This window comes from Ambystoma mexicanum, chromosome 10 (assembly GCF_040938575.1).
Source record: "Ambystoma mexicanum isolate Mex_15411 chromosome 10, UKY_AmexF1_1, whole genome shotgun sequence".
Classification (NCBI taxonomy): domain Eukaryota; kingdom Metazoa; phylum Chordata; class Amphibia; order Caudata; family Ambystomatidae; genus Ambystoma; species Ambystoma mexicanum.
Genome location: NC_090932.1, coordinates 1,672,250,451 through 1,672,276,936, shown reverse-complemented (window position 1 = coordinate 1,672,276,936; position 26,486 = coordinate 1,672,250,451). Strand labels below are relative to the sequence as shown.

The 26,486-nt window shown below is 50.4% G+C and overlaps 1 protein-coding gene across 5 annotated transcripts in view; it reads right to left on the bottom strand.

Moving 5' to 3' along the window:
• Positions 1-26,486, bottom strand: part of STX2 (syntaxin 2) — a 523,716-nt gene that overhangs the window by 114,215 nt on the left and 383,015 nt on the right. For 3 of the 5 annotated variants that reach the window (XM_069620085.1, XM_069620084.1, XM_069620087.1), the window contains one exon: positions 7,887-7,997. In XM_069620085.1, coding sequence (XP_069476186.1) covers positions 7,887-7,997 — 111 coding nt within the window. Of the gene's footprint in view, positions 1-7,886; positions 7,998-10,003; positions 10,024-26,486 lie in introns of all 5 variants that reach the window. The other 2 variants (XR_011276253.1, XM_069620086.1) reach the window with 1 other exon arrangement.

Below are 26,486 nucleotides of genomic sequence, written 5' to 3'. Positions count from 1 at the left end.
ATCGGGGAGCCGGGTTAGAAATGGGGGGGATGAATTCTCTTAACCCCTTCCATGAAAGCTTTAATAACTGGTATCTTGCACCACAACACCTTCTGTTGGGATGTAGTGTAGGCTGAGAGTGCAGCTAAGTGAACCTTTGGGGAATTTGAAACCAGACCCGTGTCTTGTAAGTGAGTCAGGTATAACACAATATGAGTAGGGGAGCAGTCAACGGAATTGATGCTCTTGGAATTGCACTAGATGACAAACCATTACCATTTATTGGAGTAGCAATGTCTGGTGTTAGGCTGTCTTGCTTCTCCAAGTATGTCCATGCATCTCTGAGGAAGTTGGAGGTGCCCGAAACTCTACGACTTCAGGAGCCAGGCCGCTAACTTCAGAGTTTGCAGGAATGGATGAAGAGTTTCCCCCTTGTCCTGAGAAAACATGTTGCATGGGCAAGGCAGTTTCATCGGAGGCGAGAGAGACATCTCCATCAGATGGGAGAACCAGGGTTGGCAGGCCCACATCGGGGCCACCAATATCATGGTGACTGGTTCCTGGTGCATCTTGTGCATGGAAGTCAGGGGGAAAAGTGTAAAAAAATCTCCCTGACCATGTTATCCAGAGAACATTCCCCTTGGATCAGAGGGTACCTGGAGGCGTAATCTAGGCATTGTATGCTCTCTAGAGTTGCGAACAAGTCGATCTCTGGGAAACCCCATTCTACGAAGACGGACCATGTCATCATGCAGTCGCCATTCGTACTCTAATGGCAGTGCGAAGTCTCTGCTGAGCACGTCTGCTAGAAGATGGAGTTTCCCTGGAACGTGTTGAGACAATAGGAACATCTTGTATTTGAGAGCCCATTTCCAAATGTTCTGGGACAGTTTGGATAGCCCTGGAGAGTGAGTGCCCCCTTGCTTGTTAAGGTAGTACATGGGTGTGGTGCTGTCTGTGAGGATCAGGAACGTCTTCCCCTGGAACAGTGTCTGAAAGGCCTTCAGTGCTTTGAACACAGCTAACAGCTCCAAAAGGTTTATGTGGTTGGATGCTACTGCTGGGGACCAAACACTGCGCCGTCTGCTGAAGGAGGTGAGCCCACCACCCCATGAGAGATGAGTCCGTCGTGAAAGTGGCTTCTACTGCGGGGGTGGTGAAGGTTTTCCCCTTCAAGAGGTTTTCGCTCGACCACCACTGCAGAAAGAACGAGGGCCGCGGAGACAACCACTACATCGTCCCATTGTCCGGTGGCCTGACACCACTGGCTGTTGAGACACTCTTGCATGGGACGCATGCGCAAACGTGCGCGAGGAACTAAGTAAATGCAGGACGCCATCATTCCCAACAGTCGCATGGCCTTGCGTACCGTCACCTCTCAACTGGCTACATACTGAGGGATCTGAAACAGCATGTTTTGGACCCTCTTGTTGGAGGAGAAGACGAGGCCGTCTTCTGTTTGAATTAGGGCCCCGAGAAACTGCTCGACTCGGCTGGGGTCTAGGCTGGACTCTACTCGTTTATGGAGAATCCTAGACTGAATAGGAGGTCTATCGTCTTTTGGGTATTCGACGGGCATGTTCCGTAGGAATCCCCTGTTATGAGTCAGTCGTCGAGGTAAGGATAAACTGGGATGGATTGCCTGCGCAGGTGTGCTGCTGCCACTGTCAGTACCTTTGTAAACACCCTTGGGGCTGAGACAATGCCGAAGGGAAGGACCTTGAATTGGTAGTGCTTGTCCTCTATCATGAACCTTAGATATTTCCTGTGTGCCGGCATCATTGAAATATGAAAGTATGCATCTTTCATGTCCAATGTTGCCATGTAATCCCCCTGCGTCAGAGGTTTGACAAATTTGTTCGCTGGGCGCAAGTCTAGCACAGAGCGCATAGTGAGATCCTGTTTGGGTACAAGGAAGTACACTGAATAAATACCCTTGTTTACCTGTAGAAGAGGGACGACTTAGATAGCGCCCTTTTCCTTGCACCCGGGTGTTCTGGTGTTAGGCGTCTTGATCTCAGAGGTCTGAATTTAGGCGGTCGGCTGAACACGATGCAGTAACAGTGGGCAACGGTCTTGAGTACCCACTGGTCTATTGTAATCCCCTCCCATGCATGCAGGAATGATGTTATACGTCCCCCGACTGGGGAGGCATGGGAGGTGACCCGAATCTGAAATACATTTGTGACTGGAGGTTGTGTTCCTTTGTTGCTGTTTCCAGCACCTTATCAACGGCCTTGCCGAACAGGTTGGGGTCCTCCACCGGCTTGTTGATTAATGACGCCAGAGTCTCTGGCTTGAACCCGGCGTGGCGCTTTAGCAGGTACCCCCTGGGCTAAAGTCCTTACCTCTGTCTCCGCAGCATCAAAAGTATTTTTGAGAATGTTATGGTTACCTGCTTACCCTCAGATACAATTGTAAGCAGGTGAGTAGTTCACCGGTTCAGGGACCTCCTGCAGCAGGTTCCATTGAACATCCGAATAGCTGGCCAACAGCGTGGTGGTATTGGCTATGCCGGTGGAGTTTTCTGCTGCAGTAGTGATCTCTTTCCTAGAGCTTACAATTTCTTTGTCAGGCGGGCCTCGCCTGTGGACAAGGGAACACCTGCCCTCTTCCTTGTTACCACCAGAGAATCCAGGGTGGCATGCCCCCTAATATAAAGGGGGTCAGTAGGGGAAGGGCGAAAACATTTTTCCACCCATGAGTTAACAGCCCTGGTTTGTGAAGGAGTTAATAATGAAGGGGCAATGTGTTTCTTAATGGAATTAAGTAATGGGATAGCCTGGCTGGCAGGAGGCTTCTCTTTTAAAATGCCTTCCACAAAATTAGAATCTGGCACTGCCTCCTGCGTGGCAATTTTGAAGTGTTCTGCTGCCTTTTTTAGGATGGCATTAAACACCATCTGGTCATCAACAGGTGATGCCTGACGCAATGGTGGGGAGGAGGGCATGTCCATACATATGGTGTCAGGGTCCGGGGTATGGGTAGGGGACAGCCAAGGTGGGTTATCCATTTGCTGGTCGTCTCTCCCTCTCCCCTCTCCCCCCAATCCCTGGGTCTAATCGGCAGGATCATCAGCAGGATCATCATCCTGAAAATGTGTGTCAAAAGGAACTCCTCCTTGTTCTGTAAGGTCAAAGACCTCTTCATGAAGTCAGTCAGAGGTCCCCTGGAACTTTGTTATTGGCGTACAAGGGCTTTCTTCACGAGGCCTCTTAGGAGTAAACCTTTCAGAAAAGTCTACAAACTTTTCCAGCCTGTTCATGCAACCCTCAAATTTCTCTCTGGTCCATGATAAGGAGCCAGAGGGGTCTAGAGGATGAAAGGGCTCTTCCTGATGATCCTCTTCCCTAGAACATCGAGATTTCTCAACCAGAGTTTTAGATAAAGAAAGGGGACTCTCAGAGTAATATTTCCGCCCTTACTAGCAGAATGCCTGGATGCATGCCGCTGCTGCGGTTACGGGGAGGTCTGTGGATCACGTTTATCGGCGGGTGCCCTTGAGGATTCCGACGTACCCGTTGGCACCTTGGATCGATTCGACTGAACCAATGAGGCGGTACCGGGGTTTGTGTGCTTTGTGACTTGAGTAGCAGGTGCATCTCTGTTACCGGGATGTACATTCCCCATAGCAGGACTTGCGTCGTGTCTAGCGGGGCCGGGGACGGAGGTTGTGGAGCGCAAGCGCTCCGATGTAAGGTCAATGGCATCAGAGCTGGAGCCTTTGTCATTGCTTATCTCATCACATTCAGCAGCTGCGGGGGAGCTACCCTCGGCCTGCGGCATGGCGTAGGCTGCCCACAGTTTCACTCGACGCTCCTTCATTTTAGGACGTAGGAGCTAACAGGACACCTCGTGATTGACATGTATTGCACCGCTAGTGCTGGTCTTTCCAGGGGAATTTTCCCTTACAGGAAGGGCAACATTTAAATGGTGTCCTGTCCATAGCTCAGGAATGTAAAAGCGACCACCAAACCAAAGGGACAAAGAGGGGAGGAGGAAAGACCTTCTTGAAAAGAATAGAAACTCCCAGACCCCACTTTCCCTACTGTATAGGCCGGCCAGAAGGTCCGGCCAGGTGGTCGACAGCGTCGACCGGAGCCCCAGCTGTCGAAGTGTGTTCTTTCGCTGTCTTTGGCGGTGGTTCAGGAAGCAATCGCCGAGGAGGGGAACGATAATATAAATATGACCAGAGGTCGGGAAATATAACAATATTGCAATTTGTTAAAAAAAAATCTGAGGGAACTCGACGCACAAGCGATTTTGGGTACACTACACGTCACGTTAGGGATCGTGTTACAGGAAACACGCCCATGTCAATGTCCCCTTTCGATCCTCGAAAGACAAGATGCAATACTCTGCGGTTACCACTAGATGTCAGACTATAAACACAGCATGTGATTCTAAGCAGATTAACAAGCATCAGAACGCACAATATTCAATAATAGATATGTATACTTTCTCTTTAGATTCATACAATGCATCCAAATGACTTACTTTAACACAGGAGGTAACTATATAATGCAGTAAAAGGAGGGGCAAGTACATGTTCCCAACTTAAGTAGTCCTAAGAAGAATAAGGCCTTGGGCCCAAAGGTCACATGAATAGGTATTTGGAGCCAAGTTAAAATGAACTTGTGTTGGTGATCGTTCAAATTAGATATTCAACAAGGTTACTAAGGTAAGTAGTTGATTTCTTATCTTTCATAAAATACTACCCAGATTCAACAACCAAAGGCAGTGGAGAGGAATGCTCGTAAGCAAAGGGACGGGATCCCATTGTTATCCTATGGAGGACAGGGGGGACAAATGCTTTGCATTTACTCAGCCCCTCCCGCCGTCCCGACTCAGATTTTCTTAATGGGTCGACAGGGGGCTAGTTGGTCCCACTAGTCCAAGGGCTGGAGCACCGCTCAGTGTACTCAAAGATCAAGTAGTCCAACAGGGCTTCACCGAGCCAGACACAGGAAGAGATGCTGGGCCTCTTCAAGAGTCGTCTTCGGATCTTTAGTTGGGAGTTAGTCTACGAGGAGCTCAAAAAGGCTGCAGGAGTCTCTTCAGGGAAGACTCGTGGGCGACACTTGATTCCATGTCTGCATACTCATCCTATCAGGAATATGCAAGGTTTCCACATAAGAGGAGACAATTGTCTGCGTATCTGATGTGCTTTCCTTGCAAAAAGTTAAGAAACAAGGACTACAAATTTGGCCATTTTTGCATTGGAAGGGAGAGAATTAAACAGTTGTTTCGATAAGTCTATGTAAACTATTGAAACCCTAAGACACTTTATTCTAGCGTGTCCTGCAATAAGCACAATTCCGGCAGTTTCCTTTCCAAAAGAATTGGAAAGCTTCAAAACCCATTTTGGCCAGGAATTTCAAATGGCGAGGCTGATTGGGGGGGGGGAGAACATTTCCCTAATCATTGCATTGGTACGCTTTCTGAATTAAATTGACCTTGTGTGTATATAGTAATAAGCAAAGACAATGGTAGTACGCATGAATACTTTATTTGAATGAAACATTTATTTTTTCTGTTTTTTCTTTAGGTATATTGTAAATTGTAAAGGGCATGAGATGTCATGACGCTTAATCCGGTTATGTATATAGATGATTTTGCTTGTTTTATTACTATGTTCATAAAATAGTTGTGTGTAGAGTGAGTTTGGCTGCGGACTCTCAAAGTAGGAAAAAACACAGAACAGGTTATCATGCCATGTTCTTTCTAGAGAGGGGCGCCTGCTACCTTTTTTTGTACAGTTGTGCGTACGGTTTCATGTAAACCAAAATGCAAATTTAAAAAAAATGATTTCCTGACTTGGCAAGGCAGAAGGAAGGCCACACTACAGCATGGCCAAAGGATAAGTCAAAGTGTTGGGGCACAGCCATTTTAAGGCACTGGCCAAGTTTAGAAGCTATGTGCTGTAAACGTGAATGTACACACTATAAAAAAAGGCACACATTATACAATTTTATCTGCTGCCACAAGTGTGTCTTTCGGCACATATAAAAGCAGCAAAACATTCCAAGTTTAAAAAGCTAGGGTTAGACTAAAGTATCCACATTGCATTGCAAGATGCTGTGTGCAATGTTAAAAAGTCACACAGTGTAAAAGGGAAACAATTTCCCAGTACTGCTAGTTTGAAGGATTGATCACTTTCCCCACAAATGAGCAAAAGGCAGAGGAAGTGGAGCTGAAGTTAGTGGCTTTACTTCCACTCAAAACGTCAGAGCCGGTACAAAGAAAAAGCAAAAAGATTGGGGTCCATAGGAACGATGGAGGGAAAATTGCCAGATGAGAAATCTTTCCCAACAGCCGAATGCAGCCTCACCAGCCACTGCAGCCAGCAGTTCCTGCTACAAGCCACTAGTCTGTGCATTCAGCAGCCTCACCAGCCACTGCAGCCAGCACACCCTGCTACAAGCCACTAGTATGTGCATTCAGCAGCCTCACCAGCCACTGCAGCCAGCAAATCCTGCTACAAGCCGCTAGTCTGCATTCAGTAGCCTCACCAGCCACTGCAGCCAGCAAATCCTGCTACAAGCCACTAGTCTGTGCATTCAGCAGCCTCACCAGCCACTGCAGTCAGCAAATCCTGCTACAAGCCACTAGTCTGTACATTCAGCAGCCTCCCCAGCCACTGCAGCCAGCAAATCCTGCTACAAGCCACTAGTCTGTGCATTCAGCAGCCTCACCAGCCACTGCAGCCAGCACACCCTGCTACAAGCCACTAGTATGTGCATTCAGCAGCCTCACCAGCCACTGCAGCCAGCAAATCCTGCTACAAGCCGCTAGTCTGCATTCAGTAGCCTCACCAGCCACTGCAGCCAGCAAATCCTGCTACAAGCCACTAGTCTGTGCATTCAGCAGCCTCACCAGCCACTGCAGTCAGCAAATCCTGCTACAAGCCACTAGTCTGTACATTCAGCAGCCTCCCCAGCCACTGCAGCCAGCAAATCCTGCTACAAGCCGCTAGTCTGCATTCAGCAGCCTCACCAGCCACTGCAGCCAGCACACCCTGCTACAAGCCACTAGTCTGTGCATTCAGCAGCCTCACCAGCCATTGCAGCCAGCACACCCTGCTACAAGCCACTAGTATGTGCATTCAGCAGCCTCACCAGCCACTGCAGCCAGCACATCCTGCTACAAGCCACTAGTCTGTGCATTCAGCAGCCTCACCAGCCACTGCAGCCAGCAAATCCTGCTACAAGCCGCTAGTCTGCATTCAGTAGCCTCACCAGCCACTGCAGCCAGCAAATCCTGCTACAAGCCACTAGTCTGTGCATTCAGCAGCCTCACCAGCCACTGCAGCCAGCAAATCCTGCTACAAGCCGCTAGTCTGCATTCAGCAGCCTCACCAGCCACTGCAGCCAGCACACCCTGCTACAAGCCACTAGTCTGTGCATTCAGCAGCCTCACCAGCCACTGCAGCCAGCACACCCTGCTACAAGCCACTAGTCTGTGCATTCAGCAGCCTCACCAGCCACTGCAGCAGCAAGCCCAAGCTTTTACTAGCCACTGCTACCTGCAGCACAGGCTATCAGCGCTATCTCTTGCAGGCAGATAGACTTATCAAAGTCTGCCTGCGCAAGCTCCTTGAGATGAAATCGGTCACTCTCGACAAACGGGCTTCCACCAGGGACTCAAGCCGCCAGCTCAAGGTACCAACAGCAGCCTCTGCTACCATAAACTACTCTCGGCTAAAGCTACATCCAACCACTCCTGCCAGCAGCACAGATTTCAAGTACGCATCCTACAAGTGGCTGAAGCTACTAATCTATGCTTTTCTCTGGGAGGTGGGAGGTGGGCTTACAGGGCCACCTCTATTATACAATGACGAAATGAAATAGAGGTGGGTGAAATCACTTGCAGGACACACTGAAAGGAGAAGACGTGAAAGCACTCACCCGTCTGGCTTTACTCTGGTATCTAACAGCCTTTTTCGTCTCCTCCTTGGCACGCTCCACGTACACCTCTGCATTCGCCACATTTTTCTCAATGTTATTGACCATTTCACCCTAAAAAAATAAAGTAGTCAAGGACAAATGAGCAGGTTTGGTTTGTGTGGCCCAGTTGTGCAATGAAAGGGATGCGATACATGGATAGAAATAATAATAATGTAATAGGTCATTCATTCCAAGGATTGCATCCACATGGCGTGAATCAAACGGTGGAGGAACACGTGAGGCTTATAAAGGATGGGGGGGGTGAAGTAGGTGTGGTGGGGGTATTGAAAGTGTAATGGGAAATCATTACATGAACAATGTATCCCTCATTGGAATACTGAAGAGTCTTGATAGTTGATGGGCCTGGCTCAGGAACATTAGCAGACCACAGGCTGGCAAGACGTTGGGGACTGTGTTAACGGGCACCACCTTCAGATTCCCAAATAGCGCAGCACAGTAATCCGACAAGTGACGGTGCACTTGTCTAGAATGCCGCAAATCAGTCAGACCTAAGAGGTCTGAGCTCTTCCAGCATACAGCTTGCTCTTCATGGGAGTCTGATATTAAAACAGCATTTCCTGACACTCGTTTAGGTGGCTTAAAAAAAGTGTCACTCCTAATAAGACCAACCAGGCCTTTGCAAGTAAATAACTATGTACCAGTTTGTTCCCTGGCACAGAGCCTCTCGGTGGCACTCTTGCTTAAGAAACTCAGGAGTTCCACAACTCAACTCGACCTCCTCTGTGGGAAAGGAGAAATATGTGTTCCCACGCATGGTATAGGCTACTTTGTTGCCAGGAAGCCTGGGAAGGCACAGCCAAGACCAGGTTCTGGCGAGTATGCGACAGTCTGAATGTGGAGTCCCCCAATAACTGGGCGCCCACCACATTTTTGAAAGGGTGCATGACTGAGATTGGACGCAGAGTCTAAACTCTGCTTCCAACATTGCTATAAGTTAAGGCAATCTGCGCCTGAGCCTTTGCCATCACTGGGACAAGCCCTGAAGCACCTACAAGTAACCTGAAGACGAACCTGTCAAAGGTCTGCAGTAGAAACCTACCCGAGGTCATCTCTGCTGGGATCTTTCAGTGGCCTCCAACCCAACCGCGGGAAAGGCAGTGTACCAAGACATCTATGCCTCCATGAAAGGTCTTGCTGCTTACCCAGTGTGGCATGACGAGAGGAAAAAGGCCCAGCCAACTAATGTCTGGTAACACGTAGGAGGCAAGTGCCTCCTGTTACAAAAGACACAAAGTAACCTGAAACACAGGCCCCTGGTACTCGAATGCACCTACAGCTTACCTGCCCTATACCACTGGGCCACCGTCTGCATCCCCCGACTAGTTGACCTGCTTTGTCCTTTGCCCCTTGCCCACTATCAACTATGGAAACTTTAAAGTCATCCTTCCTGCATGCAAGCTTCTTCCTCCTCCTCCTGCTCCCCAAAATCATTACAGCCAAAATGGAGAATGCCACTGCCGTAGGACAACTGTCTTCTTACACTATGTGCAAGGTCTTTGGCAGCTTACAGTGGTTCTTTTCTTGAACTTGAAGTGCGTGTCTACTGTCTTTACACAGCAAGCATGGATTCCTATGGGAGAAGCTTATTCCATTAGAATAAACTGGTTTTGGGGCACACTAACCACACTGGGAAAACCTTGGTGCCCTGAGGCCGCAGTCAACCAAGAAATCGCCAGAGAAGTCCAAGCAACACACGGAACTATATCCATTTTAGAAAGTTGCTTACCTGCACATTTTGTTTTACCCAATTTCCTGCACAGTTTGAGGGCAAAGCAAGAAATGCCATCCGTGACATGGATCGCATCTGCAAGTCCTGCTGCCTGTTAGAATAGCTCATTCTCTCAACGCTGCATAAAGAAAAAGTATGCCAATACAGTGCAACGCTGAAGAGACTTCATCGGGAGGCGGGTGAACTGTAGAACGTGCATCTCTTTAACACACTACTGAAGTCTCGCAGGACAGACTCTTCAGAATGCCAAAAGGAGCATTTCTAGGTGATTTGGGCCTAGTGAATTGGACAAACATGGGATGAAAAGTGGTGCAAAGAGGGAGATTACCTGGACTCCTGTACCTCAGACTGAGCAGTAGGCAGTGATAAACAGCAAAGCATTAAAGACGGCAGTGCAAACGGACATGACTAACACTTTAGCATTGACTAATCCGAGCTCCAATCCAGATACAGAAGTGCTTCACAATTGTACCAAGACATTTCATCAAATCTATCTACACCATCGAACATGAAACTGGAGTGCAGGGACATAAAGGGCAGCATTTAACCGGTTTTGAAAAAAGGAGTCATTTTATCAGTTATTTAATGGATCAGCATGCAACAATCTACAAAGCATGCAGAAGTTTGACAAGCCGCAGCATGCGCTGAAACAAATTCACCTACTTGCCACACTGTACATAGTGGATTCCCTATTCGGTTTACTGCTTTATAAAATGTCACAGTAAGACCGCCCATTTCTTTGAGGATCCAGAGACAGGAATAGCAGCGGTTTAAAAAGGCTAAGTAACGTTAGCATACAACAAGGCTCACTAAGGCAGTGCTAGAAACTACTGAGTTCTTTCAGACTCATTTTGGGACTCAAGCACCCATTTCCACCCCCCTGTATATGACTGAGCTCCTGGAATGACTGGCTTCAAGGCAGCTAAAGGAACGTGTGGAGTCTCGCCTTTCTCCAAGACTGCCCTAGCATGCCTGAATCCTGCCTAGCAAAGGAATTACACAAGCATTTATCGAGAAGTATCAGGGATCCACAAGCACAGATGGGCACTTAGATATCTTTGCATTGTGCTACAAAGAGAAATCTCTCTTAACCACTTGCAGGATTGCACAGAATGACTTCTCACCATAGATTGAACCCAGTCCTTCAACTGCAGCTAGGAGTTGGCACAGTAGATCAGCCCACTCACCTCCACAAAAATAACCTTTAGGGTCCACCAAGGATGGTTCTGTGCCACCAGACCTTATAGGGTACCAATTACCCCCACATCCTCATTTAGATGTGAGATGGATAAAAGTACAAACTGCCTCAAACACAAACATTTGGCTGACAGAAAACTTGTTATGGTTAAGAAACCCAAGGCTAAGGGGCTGGCAGCAGAGGAGAAGAAACACCAGAGTTGCTTGCATGTCCAGTACACATAATGGGACGCAAAGCATGCAATGCATTTGCTTTGGAAGCCTAATTCATCTCACCGATGAACAGTGGTGCACTGAGTAAGCTTGCAATTAAACACCTACAATAACACCTACCTTGAGACCTACTAGTGGCGATCATCAGAGCACTGATGTGTAAATTGGCCTCTACTACAAAAGAATATGGAAAAGCCTACAGAGGATTCAGAACCAGGCAACGAGAGAAATCTGTAGCTGAAATAGACAGTAGGGCCTTTTCCTGTAGATCCCAGCCCCAACACCTGACAGGCATATCACTCTGATAGACAGTACAAACTGACGGCAGCTTCCATGCCACCAGCTATCCTGCAGAGACCAGCTTTATAAACCTACAACAGCAATTCCTCCAAACAGGGCACTAGAAAAGAAAGTTCTGTGCTCAAGCTACCTTTGCTGTATAAGTGCCCTGAAATGGGCCAGAGCACTAGCTCTGTAAAACATATTGGGCTTCATTCTCAAGTTTTTTCTTATCATTTTCCAATTACTGCAAGTGGCTGTTCACCCGACAGGGCACAACAGTCATTGTGGAAGTTGTCTTTCTCTGTTAAAAAGAGTGTTTTGCAAAGATTCACTGCCTAGTCACATGGAAAATGAGCAAGCAATCAGATTGACTCAGATTCATAAGGGTTAATTCTAGTTCTTTCAATAAATGCTGCTATTCTGAAGTCCAATTCGTAATGATGAATGATTTTGGGAACACTTGTCCTCTTAAATCTACTGTGCTTGAAACACTCAATTTCCCCAACTCCCAGCCCCCCTAGAGGCCCCTCAGCCCCTAAAACCCCAATACCCCTTAGACCCCACATCCACCCCAAACCCTCATCCCCCACCCTCTCCACCAATCTCTCAACCAATCTCTCAACCAAAATTTCCAACTGTCTATCTGCCATTAAATATTGGTTGGCTTTGCACTCTCTGATGTTAAACTATACCAAAACAGAGGTGCCCTTCTTCCCTGCCAAATACTTTCCCTCGCCTCCTCCCCTGCCTGTCCAGCTCCCACAGGACAATCCTCTACTGCTGTTCCGCTCCGCATCATCTAGGACCCTTCTAACACCTTCTCTACTTTCATCTCCAAAACAGCAATGGTGGCTCACATCAACCACCTAAATAGTAGGAAAATCAGGCATCTCCTTCACAGATTTGTAGGTTTAAAAAGGCAGTAAACCACCTTTTGTGGGGGGGGAGGGGGGGGGGGGGGAGTACATACTTCCAGGATAAACCTAACATTTCTCAAACTGTGCTTTAGGAGGGCAGGGTTCTCCTCAATCTTTGCAAGAGTTCCAAGCAGATCCTTGCAGCATATAAATATGGGAAGCAGCCCAGTAAGCGAGCGATGCTTAAATCTGTAGGTCAGAAATCTGGCTTGGCCGACTGCCCTTCAGGTGGTAATTCATTATTAACCCAGTTATTTGCAATACTGCCCTCACAGAATAAAGTTGGAGCATTACGGACGGGTTTTCCTCTCTTTACAAGGACTATTCGCTTAGGGCCCCTACCAGCGATCACGCATGCACTCCAACCACCACAAGCATACACCCTGTCAACCACCTTGTACCTCTTTATTGACTTCCTTCCATCCTACTCCTGGCTTCTCTTATCCGCTCACCCTTCCCACACCCATTCCGTTTTACCACAGACAACAGGTCTGGCTGACACTGGGCAGGGCACAACACACCACTTTATTTGGCGCTGTAAAACTACAGTGGTGATGGGCACAGTATAAAAACATTTTAAAGTAACATTACAAAACATGTCACTGAGTGCCATAAAAACAAATTGTTACTAACCTGTGTAAGGGGATGGGGTTGCAACATTGGTGACATGCCGTAGAGACGCATGTAGGAAAGGAATTGCCAGAATAAACTCTCCCATTACATCTACAGCCACATTTGCACACGGGGAAGGGCCCTCAGCCAATCAGGTGGCTGGAAAAAAAAGACGAGAACACACTATCGCCTGCATTTTCCAGCCATCCGAGGCCCTTCCCCAGGTGGGGGCATCTTCATTGTGGGGAGTCAGTGAGCTTTCCCCTGTTGCCTCCACACGTCCCCACCCTCCCCTCCACCCACAAAGACATCCCTCATCCTTTCCCCACAGATTTCTGCTCTGGTCTCGGTGCTAATGAAAATAGAAAAAGGACTGACTCCCTTTTCCTATGGTGGCAGGCATTTTTTTTTAACAGCAGATTGGGGTCGCGGAATACCCATTTCCTGTAAAAAGAATAAAAAATACACTATTGGCACCCTGGAAGAACCAAGGGGTGCCAATAGCAATCACCCCTGCACAGGGCGGCGGGGCTTCGTACAGGGCCAGTAACAGCCCTATGGTCTAGCCGAGGCCCTTGCAAGGGCGGGCCATTACATGCCCTGTACGATTCCTCTGAACAGGGGGATTGCTATTGGCACCCCAGGGTTCGTCCGGGGTGCAAAAAGTTATTTTTTTTATTTTTACAGGAGATCATCAGCAACTTCAAGATGTTGTCAAATAACACTGGACTGCTACTTAACTGAAACTAAGGAAAATTCTATTTGTTAAAGGGGATAACATTTCCAGGATACTCCAAGAGGTTCCTCACTGACGGGAGAATGTACAAGGTGCTTGCGAAGAATTCTTTGATAAGAAATTACATTTAAACATGGTAGGTTTAATTAAGTGTTACTCACCGGAGTGACTATCGTAATCCTAGTCCATAGTCCCCTTTCCTCCATCCTGTATGGGCGATTACAACTGACAACGCCCTTGGGGGAGGGTGGATAGGGGATCTTGACCTTCTAGGCAAATTAATTACGGAGCACCGCTTGGTCAAATACTGCAGCAGTCTCAGAACTGATATCCAAGCAGTAGTGCTTGCAGAAAACCGAAGGCATGGCCCATGTTGCCTCCCTGCTGATCACCTGCCAGGGAACGTGGCGCTGGAAGGTGACTGCGGTTGCCTTAGCTCTTACCGCATGCATGCCCTATGGCAGATCCTTACGTTGGACCTTGTATGCCTCCTGGATCGCCGCTGTCATCCATCGAGCTATGGATACCTTGGAGTCCTGCTGCCCAGGCCTATACCCTCCGAATGCTGTTTCCGTCTTACGGATGCCCTTTGTTCTGTCTGGATCGGATTTCAATGCCCTCCTGACATCCAGGAAGTGGGGCCTTTTCTCTGCATCTTCCTTGGGGTCCAGGAAGAATGTGGAGAGCACAACCCCCTTGTTGATATGGAAAAATGAAACCACCTTCGCAAGAAATTTGGGGTGTGTCTGGTGCACAACATTGTCCTTGTGAAATCTAGTGCATTGCTCCGAGGCGACTAACGCCTGGATCTCTTACTCTGCAAGCTGAAGTAAGCCCGACCAGAAGGGCTGTCTTTAGTGTGACGAACTTAATGTCTGCCGTGAGCATGGGTTCAAATGGTTTATGTGCTATAGTGCTTAAGACTACATTCGGGGGGGGGAAGAAGGGGGATGGGAGGTGAGGGGGGGACAGCCTGGTCAGTCCTGTGAGGTGCTTTTTTACTACAGGATTGGCCTAAGAGGAAGAGAGTCAGAGTTCCTATACGCACCAATAGCGGCCAGGTACATTCTGCAGGTATCAACCTGGATGCCAGACCTGGCGAGATAGGCCGAAAATGACAAAACTTGGTCAAGGGTGCATGTCAGTGGGTTCACAATGTGTTCCTTGGCCCCTTTTGTGTAGCCTGGCTCCTGGCATTTTGGATGATTTCCAGATTGTTGGAAGACAGCTAAAGGGGCTGGAGCGCCAGCTGCTCAGGATCCAGGCCGCTAGGGCTAGCCTCTCAGGAGAGGGGTGTAACACTGCGCCTCCCTGCTGCGCTAGAAGAGGGCCTTCCTCGAGGGGGGAGTAAACTCTAGCGGAAGTGACATCTGCTGTAGGTCCGAGAACCAGGGCCGTGCCAGCCAGCGAGGTGCCACAAGAATAATCCTAAAGTTTTTGGAGCCCCTGATCTTGCTCACTACCTTGTTCATGAGCAGTGTGGGTGGAAATGCATACACCCACATCCCGTCCCAGGTTATCTGGAGTGTGTCTCCTAGAGAGTTGCGTCCCCTTCCTCCCCAGGACGTGAACTGCTGGCACATTCCGATTGTGAGCTGTCGTGAGCTGTCGCAAAGAGGTCTGTTGTTGGGTGACCCCATCTGCTGAACACTTCCTGGAGTATTCTCCCGTTCAGCTGCCATTCATAATTGTCGGCGTCCAGGCGGCTGAGCCTGTATGCTTCCAGATTGGACTCCCCCAGAAGGTAGATTGCTGAGAGCCGCACTCCCTGGCTGATAGCCCATTCCCAGATGTCCATGGTCAACGCGCACAGTTGCGGATATCTGGTGCCCCCGTTTGTTAATATAGAACATGCAGGTCGTATTGTCTGTCCGGAGGCACACCAACCTGCCCTTGATGGTTGGTTGAAAAGACCCGAGTGGCAACTGTATAGCCATAAGCTTCAGTCAGTTGGTGTGATTCTGCTGGTCGGTCGAGGTCCAGAGACTGTGCACAGAGTGCGCTCCCAGGGTGGCTCCCCAGCCGTGGAGCGAGGAATCCGTGGTAATGGTGCACTCTATTGGGGGTGGGGGGGGGCTGTAGATGGAAGGGTCTGCCCACCAGAATATTCTCCTCCTGATGCCACCATCGATGGTCGTGGTCCAGGTGTTGTGGAATGGAGATGGGGGGGGGGGGAGCTGATGGCAGATTCCTGATCCCAGGAATCCACAAAATGTAACTGAAGTCTCCTAATGTGGAGCATGGTGTACGGAATTGCCAGAAGACATGATATATGGTATTTATAACGCGCATATACAAAAGGGTTTCCAGGCGCTACGAGGCAAGGGAGGGGAACAGAGGGAAGACAGACAGTGATCTTACTAGGCCAGGTGACATTAAGATCGTGCAAGTGCAGGGGAGGAAGGGGAGGGGAGAGGAGAGGAGAGGAAAAGTGAGAGGGGGAAGTGTAGTACATGGGGTAACAGTAGATAAATAGGAGCAATAAATAAGAAGTGCGGCCAGCTGGTGGCAGGTGCAAGGGTAAGTGCAGACATCAAGTGTTAAGTGCTGGTAGGGGGCTGTAGGGATACAGAAACAGCCCCAGAGTGTAAGGCTTGCCGGGGAGGGCACCTGGGCCCAAGAACATAGGGTAGCCCGGTGACCAGTGCAGTTTTGGTTTCAGCCAGGAGTTCAGCAGGGGAGAGGAGAGGAAAGTCTTGAGGTGCTTCCGGAACTAGAGATGGTTCTCCTCAATTTTCGGAGAGGCAGGGAGGCGGTTCCAAAGGGAGGCCCCAGCCGAGTAAAGATCGATCACCAACTCGTTGCTTGGAGAAGCGACTGACCCTGAGGGAGTTGGAGGCAGATGAGGGAAGAGCTCGAGAAGAACAAGTTACTTTCTTACCTGGTAACGTTCTTTCGATGGGATGGTCCGACGACGTATTCCATATCTATGACAGTTAATGTCCACAGCTGTGCTGCTTCGGAAAATCTTTGGCGGCTGCGTCCTGCGTCAATGACGTTGATGCGCCGTCCCCGAGGACTTCCTCCGATGGCCGACGTCACCCGATGTGATAAGTAGGATGCACGACGCCCATAGACTCAGTTATAGTTTTTTTCCCAGAACGTGTGCCACCAGTTTTCTGCCAGTCAGACACACAAGGCCTTGCGGAACGCAAGCGGCAATCGCAAAAGAAATTCTGCAGCGGGGAAGGCAGGGAGGGAGCGATATGGAATACGTCGTCGGACCATCCCATCGAAAGAACGTTACCAGGTAAGAAAATAACTTGTTCTTCGAGGGGATTGGGTCCTCCGACGTATTCCATATCTATGACAGACTCCCAAAGCAGTACCAAGCAAGGAGGTGGGAAAGAATTTAGAATACAAATTTAGTATGCCCAATCAAATTGCGGAATAGAGAACTGTCTTGCCAAAGGCCAGATCTTGCCCTCTGATGGAATCGAGGGAATAGTGAGGTACAAAAGTATGTACTGAAGCCCAGGTGGCTGCATCACAGATGTGACGAATAGGAACTCCCCTCTGCTGAGCAGTAGACGCAGCCACTCCTCTGGTAGAATGGGCCCGCAAGCCATCCGCAGGGTCCTTGCCCGCCAAGCGGCAACACTCGGAGATAGCTAAAATAATCCAACGAGACAAAGTCTGTTTCGTCACAGCTTGTCCCAAACGCTTACCAGCGTAACCAATGAAAAGTTGATCGTCCACTCTGACCCGGGACATGCGCGAAATATAAAAGCTCAACGCTCTCCGAGGATCAAGCCTATGGCGCCTCTCCTCTTCCTTACCAGGATGTGGAGGAGGATAGAACGCCGGAAGAACAACCTTCTGGCTCAAATGAAATTCCGAAACCACCTTCGGAAGAAAAGAAGGACGAACTCTAAGGACAACCCTGTCCTTATAAAACACAGTGAAGGGTGGCTTAACTGAAAGTGCCTGTAACTCACTCACTCTGCAAGCGGAAGTAACCGCAACCAAAAACACAGTTTTCAGAGTCAACAGCCTCAAAGGGCAAGAGTGTAAAGGCTCAAACGGAGCACCCATAAGAAACTTAAGAACAAGGTTCAAATCCCAACCTGGCACCAAAAAAGGTGACGGAGGGAACACATTAGTGAGCCCTTTCTAAAACTGCGAAATTAAAGGAATCTTAAAATAGGAACACTCTTCAGACGAGCGCTTAAATATGGACAGCGCCGCCAGGTAACCTTTAATGGTCCCCACTTAAAAGCCCCTGTGGGCCAAAGAAAGCAAAAAAGACAAAACCATGGGAATGTCACATTCAAAAGGATCCACATTCTGAACTCTGCACCAGTCGCAGAACTTTCTCCAACGGCAACGGTACAGAGACTTTGTTGCCGGCCGCCTGGCCGAGAGCAACACCTCCATCACGCCTTCAGGGAGGTCCCAATCCTTATACCTCAACCTTTCAGAAGCCAAGCGTGAAGATTGAGGGACCTGACCTCTGGATGGAGAACCTGACCCCCCTCCCGTGAGAGCAGATCGTCTCGGTGGGGAAGACGACGTGGAGGGCAGATGGACAAGTCTAGAAGGTCCGGGTACCACGTCCTCCAGGCCCACGCCGGAGCAATGAGTATCATCTGGGAACCGAACCTCCGCAGCACTTGCGGGATGACGGGGACTGGAGGAAACACGTACAGCAGTGGGAACGACCACTCCACCACGAACGTGTCTCCTAAGGCTCCTTTTGGAGGAAATTCCCGCTAGCAAAACCTTTTGCACTTCCGGTTGACACTGGAGGCGAAGAGATCCACTTGAGGGGACCCCCAAAGGGCGAAGATCTCCAGGAGAATCTCCTGAGCCAGCTCCCACTCGTGAGAGATCGTGCTCTGCCTGCTCAGAGCGTCCACCGTCTCGTTGCCATCTCCGGCCAGATGAACCGCCGAGATCGAAACCTCCTGCTGGATGGCCCAGAACTCGAGCTGCATCGCCTCCCTGCACAGTGGAAGTGACCCTGCCCCCCCCTTTTTGTTGAGGTAGTGCATGGCCACCGTGTTGTCCATTAGATTCAGGACACTCTTTCCGCGCAGTCGGCAGAAAAGCCTTCAGTGCTAGCCTGACGGCCCTCAGCTCCAACAGATTGATATGGAGTCTGGACTCCGACGGAGACCAACGACCGCTGACTGTCAACTCGTTGGCATGTGCTCCCCATCCCGTGAGGGATGCGTCCGGCACGATCGTCACCTCCGGCCAGGGCAGTCAAAATGGGGTCCCCTTCATCAGATTGCCCTCGACGGCCCACCACAGAAGTTCCCGGGCTACCGAGGACGGCACCTGAACACGGTCCGACAGCCTGCCGGAGGACTGAGACCACTGGAGCTTGAGTGCCCACTGAAAAGATCTCATCCACAGACGAGCCTCTGGCACCAGAAGAATGCAGGATGCCATGAGGCCGAGCAGTCTCAAGTACTCAGACGCTGGGAGATTCTGGGCAAACAAACTTGTGCACCATCTGCTGAATGTGAAGAGCCCTCACCTGAGGAGGAAAACACTGCCCCAGGGACGTGTCGAGCACTGCTCCGATGTACTGGAGCCGCTGCGTTGGTGTCAAATGGGACTTCTTTAGATTGAGGGAGAACCCCAGCCTGTGAAGGGAGTGGCAGGTGACGGACAGATGATCCAGGACTTGCTCGGGAGAGCTCCCCCTGATCAACCAATCGTCCAGGTAGGGGTAGACGTGAATCCCCCTTTCCTGAGATGCGCTGCCACCACCACCATGAGCTTGGTGAAAACCCTCGGGGCGGAGGTCAATCCGAACTGCAGGACCCGAAACTGAAAGTGCGAGTCGCCAACCGCGAACCTCAGGTACTTCTTGTGCTTGGGATGGATCGGCACATGGAAGTAAGCATCCTTGAGGTCGAGAGACACCAACCAGTCCTGAAGTTGAAGGGCCTGGAGGACTTAAGAGTCACCATCTTGAACTTGTCCTTCCTGAGGAGTTTGTTCAAACCGCGCAAGTCCATGATGGGTCTCAATTCCCCTGTCTTTCTTCGAAATCAAAAAATAAGGGGCATACCATCCCTTGTTTCTCTCCGCTACAGGCACCAGTTCTATGGCGCCTTTCTCCAGCAGGGCTTGAATTTCCTGCGCAAGGAGCGGATCCGGACTCTTCAAAGGGAGGCTCCGTGGTGGATTGTCGTGAGGCCTCTGCCGAAAAGGAAGACAGTAGCCGGGGGTCATGATCTCCAGAACCCACACATCCGAAGTAATGGCTTGCCACTCTACAAGATGCTGCGCCAGCCTTCCCCCAACCGGCGAACCATGGGACCTGGCCTCATGACTGAGTGGTAGCGGCTGCGGCGTTGCCCGAGAGCAAAGAGGCAACTGCCCGAGCGGCCTTGGCACCTCGAGTACCTTTATTTCCACCTCTGGCACTCTTACGATGGCCTCTTTGACTGCTAGCTCCCCTCGCTTTACTGAAGGACGAGTAATAGCGAAAGGAACCTCCCCTCCATTGCTGTCCCCTAGGACGAAAAGGCGGAGGTTGGCAAACTGCAGCGCCCAACGACTTCGCTGCAGCTTTGGAGGTCTGCAACCTCTCAAGGCTCTCGTCAGCCTAGCTGCCAAAAAGGTGTTCACCATCAAAGGGCATGTTGAGGAGTCAGGACTGCACATCAGGAGCGAACCCAGACTTCCGCAACCACGCAAACCTGCGCATTACGGTGCTCGCCGCCATGGACCGGCTGACACAATCCGCCAAGTCCAAACCCGACTAAACTGCCTCACACATGGCATCCTTGCCATCCTGAACCATAGCAAGGAAACCATCCCGTTCGTCCCCTTCAGGAATATGTTCAGCCGCTAATGCAACACAGTTCCACAGAAACGAGACAAGGCACATATGGAGTTGGCCGCCTGAAGCCCCATACCCCCCCCCGAAGAAAACACTTTCTTCGCCCAGCCGTCAAAACGTTTGTCGTCCCTATCCGGAGGGATGGTAGGATACGACGCCTATTTGCTGGGGCCGTAGCCACCTGCACCACCAAACTCTCCGGAGTGGGGTGCCTAGACAAGTAGCAGGGGTCGCTACTGGCTGGACAGTATTTTCACGACGAAGACTTGCCCACTGCCGGGAGACTCTCCGGAGCAGTCCAAGCCGCTGCCACCCTTCTCTGCAGAGCCATATGAAAAGGCAAAACTGGGTCAGTGGGTGGACCGAGATCAAGGAGGTCCGTGATATCATCCTGAACAAACTCCCCTGGGGGAGCTGACCAACCCAAGTACTCGGTAACCCGAGACATAAGGCGCCTATATGAAGAATCGGCATGAGTGCCAGGCTCCGGCCTACAAAACTCCACCTCCGGAGAGGTGTCCAGTCTACTGGCATCATACAGCGACTGCCGCAGATCATCAAACTGGCTATGGCCCGAGATAAGGTCATCTGGAACCGGAACCGGAACCAAGCCCCCATCAGAGCCTTCATTACCCTCCGAAATGTACTCCAGGCGGGGAGAGGAAGACCTCTGCGGACCAAAGCAGTGCCTGACCTTAGCCATAGCCTTTCTAGGGGCAAACCCCGTGCCACGGGGCCCCTCCGACACCACCGCCTCGAAAGGCGTTGAGGGCGCCGAACGAGTCGGCTCCGAGCGAATCGGCGAAGACGTCAGCTGCAGCGCCGCCAGCATCGGCGGCGTCGACACAGGCCTCGAAGCCGGAGCTCCGAGCGTGTCTCTCGGCAACCTAGGTGCCGACGACCCCCTCGAAGGCGGAGCCTCGAGAGAAATCGTCGACGACCTCGGCGCCACAGGCGTCATGTCTTCTTCGAAGACGGCACAGGATCACGCGGTCTCGAGCGCGTCGAGGACCGGGACCTGGAACGGGCATGGTGAGAACGGCTACCCTTGTCCAAGCGGGACCTCTCCCGCGAGCCGTGCTGACCACCCGAGCCCGAAGGCGTACGGGTGGTGTCTCTCGACCGGTGCCGACAGACCCCACTCGGAGGCGCGGACGGACCGGTGCCCTGCGATTCAAGAATCGCTAGCATCCGCTTCCCGAAGGAAGCCCATTCCTCCGGTGTCGCTTGCATGGAGCGATAAGCGACCTGCCGACGGGTGGAGTCCTCGGAAGAGGACGGGGAAGCCGACCTATGCTGGCGCTTCCGGGAATGCCTCGAAGAGGTGGAGGAGTGACGAGACCGACTCCTGGAAGGAGACCCACTGGACTTCCCACGATGACACGGAGAGTCACCCCTCGAGTCATCCGTCGAAAGCCCTGCAGACCTCGACTTCCGGGGCTTAGACACCCGGCCTACCGACAGCTTCTTCTTGCGTTCCCGCAAGGCCTTTGCCGTGAGCGGCTGGCATTCGACACAGTCGTCCGTATCATGGGCCTCCCCAAGGCACCAGAGGCAGCCGTTGTGCGAGTCCGTGACCGACATTGTGGACACACAGTCCCCGCAGTTCTTGAAGCCCGGACGCGGGGTTGAAGATGAGACATCGCCACAAACAGGTCTTCACAACAAATCGAACAGGTTCAACGAACCGAGAATTGAAAACAGCAAACTCCAACGAGTCGAGGCGTACCGAGATTCACGAAGCGAACACGTTCGCGGAAAAAACGGAACTGAGGCTATGGGCGGCGTGCCTCCTACTTATCACATCGGGTGACGTCGGCTGTCGGAGGAGGTCCTCGGGGACGGTGCATCAACATCATCGACGCAGGACGCAGATGCCAAAGATTATCCGAAGCAGCACAGCTGTGGACATTACCTGTCATAGATATGGAATACGTCGGAGGAACCAATCCCCTCGAATCAAGCTATTTAGGAAGAGAGAGTTGAAGGTATTGAGGCCCCAGACCCCAGAAGGCCTTGTGGACAATGCAGAGGGTTTTGAACTTACTGGGAGCCAGTGCGGCGATTTCAGTCCCGAGAGATACGATCCCTGGGCTTGAGGCCAAGGACAAGTCTCACAGTCCTGTTCTGGACGAGTTACAGAGGGCAGAGAGTAGAGGCAGGCAGACTTGGAAAGAGGCTGTTGCAGTTGTCCAGCCTAGAGAGAACAAGAGCTCTGGAGACAGTGAGCTTCTGGGGGAAGGAGAGGAAAGTAAGAAAACCTCTGAGGAGGTGCAGCTGGTAGTGTGACTTCTTAGAGACATAGGAGATGCGAGAAGAGAAGGAGAGTTTGGTGGCGAAGAGGACCACAAGGTTTTTAGCCTCACATGTGGGTGCAGGAAGAGGGCCAAAAGAGGCCGGTCAGAGAGACAGGAAAGGAGGGAGTGTGTGCCGATGAGGAGAATATCAGTCTTAATGGCATTAGGGCAGAGATCATTGGTGGCACACCACTCCTGGATAGCAGACAGACAGTCGGAGATGAGAGGAGAAGAGTTGGTGGAAGGGAACCTGATAATGAGCCGAGTGTCAACCACATAGCACTGACAGTTGGGGCAGAGAGTGGCAATGCGGTGGGCAAGAAATGCCAGGTATTGGTTGAACAGCCAGGGAGAGAGGCTAGACTCCTGGGGAACACTAGAGGTAGAGCAAAGGAAGGACCCAAGTTGGACCTGGGAGGGTCGATCGGAGAGGAAAGAAGTCAGCCAAGCCAGGGCCTGATCGGCGATACCCAGGTTAACACGGAGACGGTTGAGCAGGATGGCATGGTTGACCGTGCCAAAGGCAGAAGAGAGATCAAGTAAGATGCCGCCAGCACTCCCAGAAGGTGTTGATACCACCATGCTGTGGTGATCTGCTGCAGAAACAGGAGACTGCCGAGCGGATCGTAACCACCTTGTCCCCCGTGGGGAAGACCCTCTGCTGCTGTGTGTCCCACAACAGGGCCAGAAACCCCAGCATCTGAGTAGGGGTGAGCTGAGATTTCTGGTAGTTGATTGAAAACCCCAGTTCGAAAAGGGTAGCGAGGAGTCTGTCCGCTGAGTCTCAAACCTGCTCCGGAGGGGTACCTCGGACTAGCCAGTCGTCGAAGTACAGGTAGACGTGCAACCCCTCCAATCTGAGAAGAGCATCCACTGCATTCAAAAGCCTTGTGAAGAGACTCAGCGCTGCATTTAACCTAAAGGGGAGAACCCTGTACTGGAAGTGCATACCCTTGACCCGGAACCTGAGGAAGGCCCAGTGAGGCTGCACAATGGGAACGTGGAGATATGCGTCCTTCAGGTCCAGGGAACACGCCCTGTCTCCCCAGTTTCTCGGCAATAAGCGCTGGCATCACCATCTTGAACTTCTGCAAGGGTAGGTAAAGATTGAGGGAAGATTGCCGTGAAGCCAATAACTTCTTGAGCCTCGGTGTTCCCCGAGCTAGTGTGAGGGCCAGACTGACCCCTCCAGCCACAGGCATTCCAGGGAAGGAGTTGCCTCTGCGAGGTGCCTTGGAGAACAACGCACCTGTCTTCTGTGTCTTCCTACGGACATAGTCTTTGATGTTCTGCGGAGGAGTCCTGTTGAAGAGTTCCCTCCAATGCTAGAGTCGGTGGCTCAGCGACCTGGGCGTGAGGGAGTCGCACATGGAGCATTTGTCCCAACCGTGGTCCTCACCAAGTTATCAAAGACAGAGCGCATGATGATCTGCTGTAAGGAAGGAACTGTTGCATCATGGACATCTGCTAAAGCCCGTCAGGGCCGACAGGCGCCAGGGACAGAGCTAGGGCACCAGTGGACGGTGTTCCCAAGTCTACAATAGAAAGAGAAAAATTTGATAATACTGGGGAAGTGCGTGCAATTACGAGGCAAGGCCTCACCCAGGAGCGCTGGTGGAGCGGTCCGTTCCCGTCGATGCAGAAAAGGGGACTGCAGTGTGGCGCTGGTGGCCAGGGTTAAGGGATTCTGTGCTCCTGAGGCAGCGCACCAGTAAATTTAAAGGGAATTTTTTTTTGTCATGGAAAAGAGGGTCCGTTGCCTTCCCTCGTGAAGGACGCCCATACAGAATGGAGGAAAGGGGACAGGACGTAGGACTACAGTGGTAATATAAGAATTCCTTTTAATATGTCCATGCTGCAGAGAACAATGAGATCTGCTTCAGAAGAGCAATTAACAGAAATAATCACGTTAGACTGTTTTGACTGATGCTAGGAAAGATAAATCAAGTAGTTCCATTTTCTAAGAGCTGTTTGCAAGCAAGATATTAACCAAACATCCGCAATTACCCAATTATGCCTGCTGCCTTTTAATGCCAGAGAAAAGCATAGCACATCCTACTAAGAACTGCATCATAGCAATGTATGAAGTTCTGTCATTATACAGGAAATTCGAAGAATGTTAGATAAAAACAAGGACATGTTCATTAGGAAGAGCAGACACTTAGAGCAAATAAAAAGCAGCCATTGGTGTGACCCTCTAGTCCCTAGAGTTTGTCCAACACGGATGAAAAAAAAAGTTTGGCCATGCAAAAATATTTTATAAAGGAGGTTAAGAAAAAGTGTGCGAGACGTGTTTGGTGCACAATGTCCCATCTGTGTCTGGCCCTTCACTCCATCTTTGGGCCAATCAGTCCTTTCCCATTTCAAAGACGGAAGCAAGCAGACAATGCAGAGGGGATAGAGGGAGAGCTGAGAGGGGAAAGGGGATTTGGGCACGGAGTATGTTGGTCACTACGGGAGCAATTCTATTGGCGACATCCTGTCCCCTTTCCTACATACGAATGGAAGATTTCTGAGATGCACACAATACCACTAACAAAAAACATTTTCCATCAATGCCTGCCCTGAATTGGGAGTAATAGCAGTCGAGAACTAAAGAGAGGCCCAGTTACACAATTTGACAATCCCTTGAAAATGAATATGCCTCTGGAAGGTCATCGAGGCTGTTGTAGAATGAAGCAGCTGCGCTTGAAGACCCTGCAGGGAGAGAGCTCCAGCACAGAGTAGCATTCCGGAAAACATTGGAATATCAATCGAGGGATGGTAGCCTTGGAAGCTTCTTTACCCATTAGGGAGCCGCTGTGCATAGTTATGAAAACTACTCCCATAGACTTCTATTTGGCACCCATTCTTTTTGCTTTGTTTTGAACTCATGGAGCCAAGTAAAGCCTTCTGCCTCACTTCTCTGGTCTTTTTTTGCTCGTGCTTATGGGGAAACTGATCAGTCCATAAGACTATTGGTGCTGAGAGATTGTCTCCCTTCGTGAATTTCATGTGATTTTACAATTGCACACACTACTCTAAAGTGAACTGCGGTTAGGATACTTTGCATCCTTATATCTTTCTGTAGTCTATTTCTGTTTACATTTACAATGAGCCCAAGATGTGCTGGTGGAAGCGTATATTTTTCTACTTTTTACTTGTGCACTTTTTGCAGTTATCGCAAATGGCTCCCAAAGGAGGATAGTACCCCACAAGGTTTTTGCCTGTCCTTTGGCCATATTGCTCTTTGGCCTTCTTCCTGCTCTCTCAGGTCTGGAATTGCCATATATGGGAAGCCCTTTCTTGGGAAAGCTGCTGCTTTCGCAGGGAAAGATGCAGTTTGTGAGTGATCCAACAGATGTGGCTGGGAGGTCTGCTCCCAGGACATATCGTGGTGCCTAATGCCCGCTGCTAGGCAAATGTTATGGCCAGTGGCTATCTAGGATTTGACAGCCCCTGCCAGTTTGAATGCAAATCCTTACCATAGGTGGACCTGGTGGTGACTCCAGTCCAAGCCTTGGTTAAAGGATCATCATTGAATGACCGTTGCACCTGACCAGCATGGACTTCAGTACAGGTGAAGTCATGCTCCTTTGTCCTGATCTCAAGTAGACTTTCTGTTCCTGCTGAGCCTTTGGAAGAGTCTGTGGACCACCCAATGGACAGACCACCACACTTGTGCTACCTTCCTGCAGCTGTCACCGTTCCAAGTGCAGCATTGGAATTTGGACTCTTTAACATGTGCTACAAATCACCTTCTGCTGCATTTTCAG